Raw genomic sequence first — 4,972 nt, forward strand, 5'->3', positions numbered from 1 at the left:
CAGAACGTACACCACAAGAGGCGAAAGAAAAATGGAGATCGTTGAAAGGGGCCGTCCTAAACAAGCAGAAAAGACAGACGAAAACGGGAGGTGGACCACCAGATAAACCAATGCCATACGAGGACATCATCGTGACCATAATTGGAGAAAATTCAAACCTCTACACTGGAATAGAAGGTAACCCTAGTTTAATTTACATTATTTTCTTGTATTGTGCAAGAAAACAAAAACAACTATTTTCTAACACATTTAAAAAGTAAAACCAAACTCACATTAATATTTTATTTTTAACAAAACACCATTTCATTTTATAATTTCTTTTAAATTTTATGGCAATGAATTTTATTCAATCAATACGTAATAATGATTATTACAAAAATAAATAATATTAGGTATAATTTATTTCTTTTCAGTGCAAGGAACAGACACTTATGAAAACCCACAACCACAAGCAGTCGAGTGCAAGAATAACACTGAAAATACGTGTGTGGTTTCCTCGGAACCCACGCAACATTGCTCAAAGGAATACCCTGAGGATTTGACATCCGTCCAAACTATCTCTGGTCCAACACCTTCATCTCTCACTTTAACACCGCTTTTAAATGTAGACACAACACTATGTCAGGACGATGATAATATAGCAGTTGCTATTGTAAATGAAAGTAAAACATTTGAAGCAAAACAATCAGCTTCACCATCACTTGACAAAATATTAATAACGAAATCAAAGGCCCAAAATAGAAAAATAAAAAGAAAGTCCTTGGTGGAGAAAGGGCTAGATGATCATGAGAATGATCTCTTTGAGGAATATCTCAAAAGTGAGATAGAAAAAAACAAGGCCATGACCAATTATTTCAATAACAAAACCAAAAAGATTTTGTTAGAAATTAAAAAACTTGAAAAACTTGAAAAGGAAGACGAGTTACATAATTAAATTTTGTAATGAAAACTGCAATAAATTCATTTAAAAATAGGGATATTTGTATGAATACCCTGAATGAACTAGTTTTGTAGTTCCTTATTACACCTACATTATTAATGAACAACATGCTATGAACAAGTATGGTTTTTACGTTTTACTTAGGCAAAGTTATTGTTTACGTTTATTTTGTAATTGTAATACGTAATAAAGAAAGCAAATATTTATGTTGTTTCGTGGTCACTTTATTAAGCACAAGGAAGCAAAGTAATATTCAATTAATAATGTAATGTTTATTTAACACGATGGACTTTCAGTGAAAATAATTGTTGATTAATCTCTCTCTGGCAGTTTTTCCAGCAGCAAGCCTGGCACGTTCTATCATTGGGTTGTTTACAGGTAGGACTTCCTCCATGTGGGCATCTGAAGCTTGTTCATAGTCAGGTTCATAGTCAGGTTCATCGTCACTGTCACTGTCTGTGTCTGGGACATCTAAGTTGAGCCTTCTGGCACGGTTACTTAGCATAACACATACTGCAATAACTTTACATGCCTTGGCAGGAGTCAAACGAAATCTGCGAAGACAGTGCCATCTCCTCTTCAAAACTCCTATGGCCCGTTCGATAGCTGTACGTGTTGAACTATGACTGAAGTTGTAGTTTCTCTCTTGACGTGTAGTGGGATTAGAAATCGGAGTTAACAACCAGTCACGCAACATATAGCCACTGTCTCCTAAGATGATTCCTCTCATGGGCTGCCTATTGTTCTCAAAATCTTCGAATAAAGATGACTCTCGTAGTATTCTTGAATCATGTACACTTCCAGGCCATTTCGCAATACAGTTGATGAATATGAGGTCTGCGTCACACATCAGCTTTCAAACAAATATTAACTGTTTATGCATTTGAAATCATTTACAAATGCATACAAAAGATATTTCAATCATAAATCAACATAAACACTTTATAATCCAGCCAGCACATTACCATATACTTATCAACATATATCCACCCATGCACCTTACCGAAAGCTAATCCTTAAATACCTACCTACATACCTACCTACCTACATACATACATACATACCTATATACACATGCACATACCTACCGACCTACACACATACCTACATACCTATATACATACATACATATTCATGAAATATATATTTATAATACATAAATCATCTTACCTGAACATTGATGGAATGGTAGCCTTTCCTGTTAACAAATTCATGTTCATTCTGCGTAGGAGCTTGTATTTGAACTTGAGTCCCATCGATGCATCCAACCACATTTGGAAATCCACTCATGTCATAAAATTTTGTTTTTATGGCATCTTGTTTTTTTCCATTGGGTAATCGAACATGGTTTGGTACCTGACGTAGCAAGACGTCGGTGACTCTTGTCACAGTTCGGCTTACGGTTGACTGGTCAACTCCTATAAGCTCCCCACAAACGTCTTGGAAACTGCCACTGGCAAAGTATCTAAGTGTAATTAGCACTTGCAGAAGAGGGGTCAATGAACCCATCCGTTTAGATAATAGAATATCGACGCTGATGTCATCTGTGATTGCTAGAATTTCCTGTCTTCTAAATCTAAACTTGGCAAATATGACATCATCGTCAAAAACATCAAACGGATGAGTTCGGTCCCTAAATATTCTGTTTCTCCTCAGTAATCGGCGTTCTCGATAACGCTGAAGAATGACAGCAGCCATGTTGTTTTCTGACTTATACGCGGTTAAGATACTTAAACGCACAAAAAATTGTGTGTAACTTTATTCGCGTTTAAGACCTCCGGTTAGTCCTAACCGTGCTTCATGCATAGGAAATTTCAGTTTTTATACGCTGGTTAGAAATTAAACGCGGTTAAAATAGTTATACGGTCGTCATGCATACGGCCCCCTGAAATGGAACTACATTTTACCACAGATTATTGATATTTACCAGAGCCTAGGAGTTCATAGCGGGATATAATTTTTTTAGGAGACATTAACGAGATATGAAACGGGGACAACTTTAAAGTGCATTCTCGTCTCATCCATTTTATAACTTCGTTTCCTAACACAACTGTTTTAATAATAATAAAATGTGAGTGCTTTTGATCATCTTAAGGATGGGTGATATTAGGCCTACGTAAGATGTATTTACAAACGCACGTAAAGTTAAGTGTACAAAGTTTTATTTAATTAATAAACAGCTCATTACTGCTAGTCACAAAAATATCGACTCCGACGAGATTCGAACTCGCAATCTTCTGATTCGAAGTCAGACGCCTTATCCATTAGGCCACGAGGCCACGAACAATTATTGCGAATTGTTAATAATCAATGGCGTTCGTTTACTTTGAAGAAATTTTGTTTAAAGTTTGTTTTGTTTAACGACACCACTAGAGCACATTAATTTATTAATCATCGGTTGTTGGATGTCAAACATTTAATAATTTTTACATATAGTCCAATAGTAGTAAGCAATCTTTTAAATGGGCCATCCCAAAGACATGATAGCACATGTCACTGCCTTTGAAATACTAGTTGTGGTGGTGCACTGGCTGGAACGAGAAATAGCCCAGTGGGCCCACCAACGGGCATAGATCCAAGACCGACCATGCATCAGGCGAGCGCTTTACAGACATAAGTAAAAATGTGAAAATACATTTTAAAGGCATCTTTATTATCAACATGCTACAACACTGTTACAGCGACATCAACGACAATACGCCAGGAATAAAATAAATGTAAAATACGTTAGATGTATCTGGAGACGTGTTGTAAGAACCACGAAATAGCTCGAATCTCACAACGATTGTAAACCTTTAGCAGAACTTAACAAACAGCGAGTTTCTTCTTTAAAAGAAGGGACAATTAAGGCATTTAGCCTGGTATGCATATGCAACGATATATAACGCACATTATTGTTTAATATCAACAAGTATAATCGTATAGTTAATTAATAAAACGCTTAAATGTGACGGCTATTATATGTAACGGGCGCAGCCATTTTGTACCATCCCAGTGAATACGCCCTCTGGCGAGCTGGTGGTTACGTAATACCTAACCTTCGACTGAAGAAACAAAACATACCTGATTTTTTGCGGATGCATCGCAATGTTCTGTAATAATATCCATCCCAGTAAGCCGGTGTCACGAAATAGAATCGCCCCCGTAACATTTTCGCCCCCCGGCGAATCTATTTCGAAATAAAACCTCCCCCCCCCCTTGAAATAGAATCGCCCCGACCCACGAAATAGAATCACCTCCATAAAATATTCGCCCCTTACTCATTTTTAGTTATTCTGTCATTTAATGAACAATATTCAGGTAAATTATTGTTGAACATATTTATATCACTGTTATGTTTTTTTTATCATAGTAGACCAATATATTACTGGTGGAGTAAAACAAACTTTCTCTACTATGCAAATTATAATAGTGCACTAGCAGGAGAATGAAACAAGAGAAGCTCACCCTGTGTGTGTATATACATCATCATATTAGATAAGTACACTGCCAGGATAGCCCAAAACTCTCCTAAATATACGCCACTACATCAGTAGAATCACCTGTATAATGGATAATAAAGTGACCCCTATAATTATATAATTCAGTTTACAATAGAAGTCGTCACTACAAGCGAAACATATTATCTGAGTTTTATATATTTGACGGAGAGTATATGTTTTTATTCAAATCATATCCATGGATTAATGTCTTTCTGAAATGTTTTAAAATGCATGACGTATGAATAGCTTATGGAGGAAATCGGGGCACTGCATTCACAAATGAAATAAAGAAATAAAATATCGTCTATAGTCTCTATACTATAGATAGAAATTAATTATAATCATAAACAGTGTAAACTAAAGGTAAAATAGAGGGTATTCTTCTAATGTAATGTTGTATAATTAGAGAGTAATTCGCTTGAGAACTGTTTCCAAAAAGTGTAATATATACACAGAACTTCACATACGTTTTTTTTCGTTCCTATTTATTGCACGAGTTTATTGTGCGCAAGAATAATATATAGCACGAGACCGCGTAGCGGTCGAGTGG

General features: G+C 35.9%; 1 protein-coding gene and 1 non-coding gene across 2 annotated transcripts; both read right to left on the bottom strand.

Moving 5' to 3' along the window:
* Window positions 1-1,232: 1,232 nt before the first annotated feature.
* LOC121370219 (putative nuclease HARBI1) lies at window positions 1,233-2,638 on the bottom strand. The gene is made up of 2 exons (XM_041495340.1): window positions 2,111-2,638; window positions 1,233-1,793 (listed from the first exon to the last, which is right to left on the bottom strand). Exons 1-2 carry the CDS (start codon window positions 2,636-2,638, stop codon window positions 1,233-1,235), a joined length of 1,089 nt encoding a protein of 362 aa, XP_041351274.1.
* Window positions 2,639-3,146: 508 nt separating this feature from the next.
* Window positions 3,147-3,219, bottom strand: Trnar-ucg. The gene has a single exon. It is a non-coding gene; the product is annotated as a tRNA-Arg (tRNA).
* Between the last annotated feature and the right edge of the window lie 1,753 nt (window positions 3,220-4,972).

This window comes from Gigantopelta aegis, chromosome 4 (assembly GCF_016097555.1).
Source record: "Gigantopelta aegis isolate Gae_Host chromosome 4, Gae_host_genome, whole genome shotgun sequence".
Classification (NCBI taxonomy): Eukaryota; Metazoa; Mollusca; class Gastropoda; order Neomphalida; family Peltospiridae; genus Gigantopelta; species Gigantopelta aegis.

What these genes read in the sequence shown, in the direction of transcription:
- LOC121370219 (XM_041495340.1), bottom strand. Translation starts at nt 2,638, where the DNA reads ATGGCTGCTGTCATTCTTCAGCGTTATCGAGAACGCCGATTACTGAGG. An exon ending in ACCATTCCATCAATGTTCAG is followed by an intron (nt 1,794 to 2,110) that starts GTAAGATGATTT and finishes TTTGTTTGAAAG; the next exon opens with CTGATGTGTGACGCAGACCT.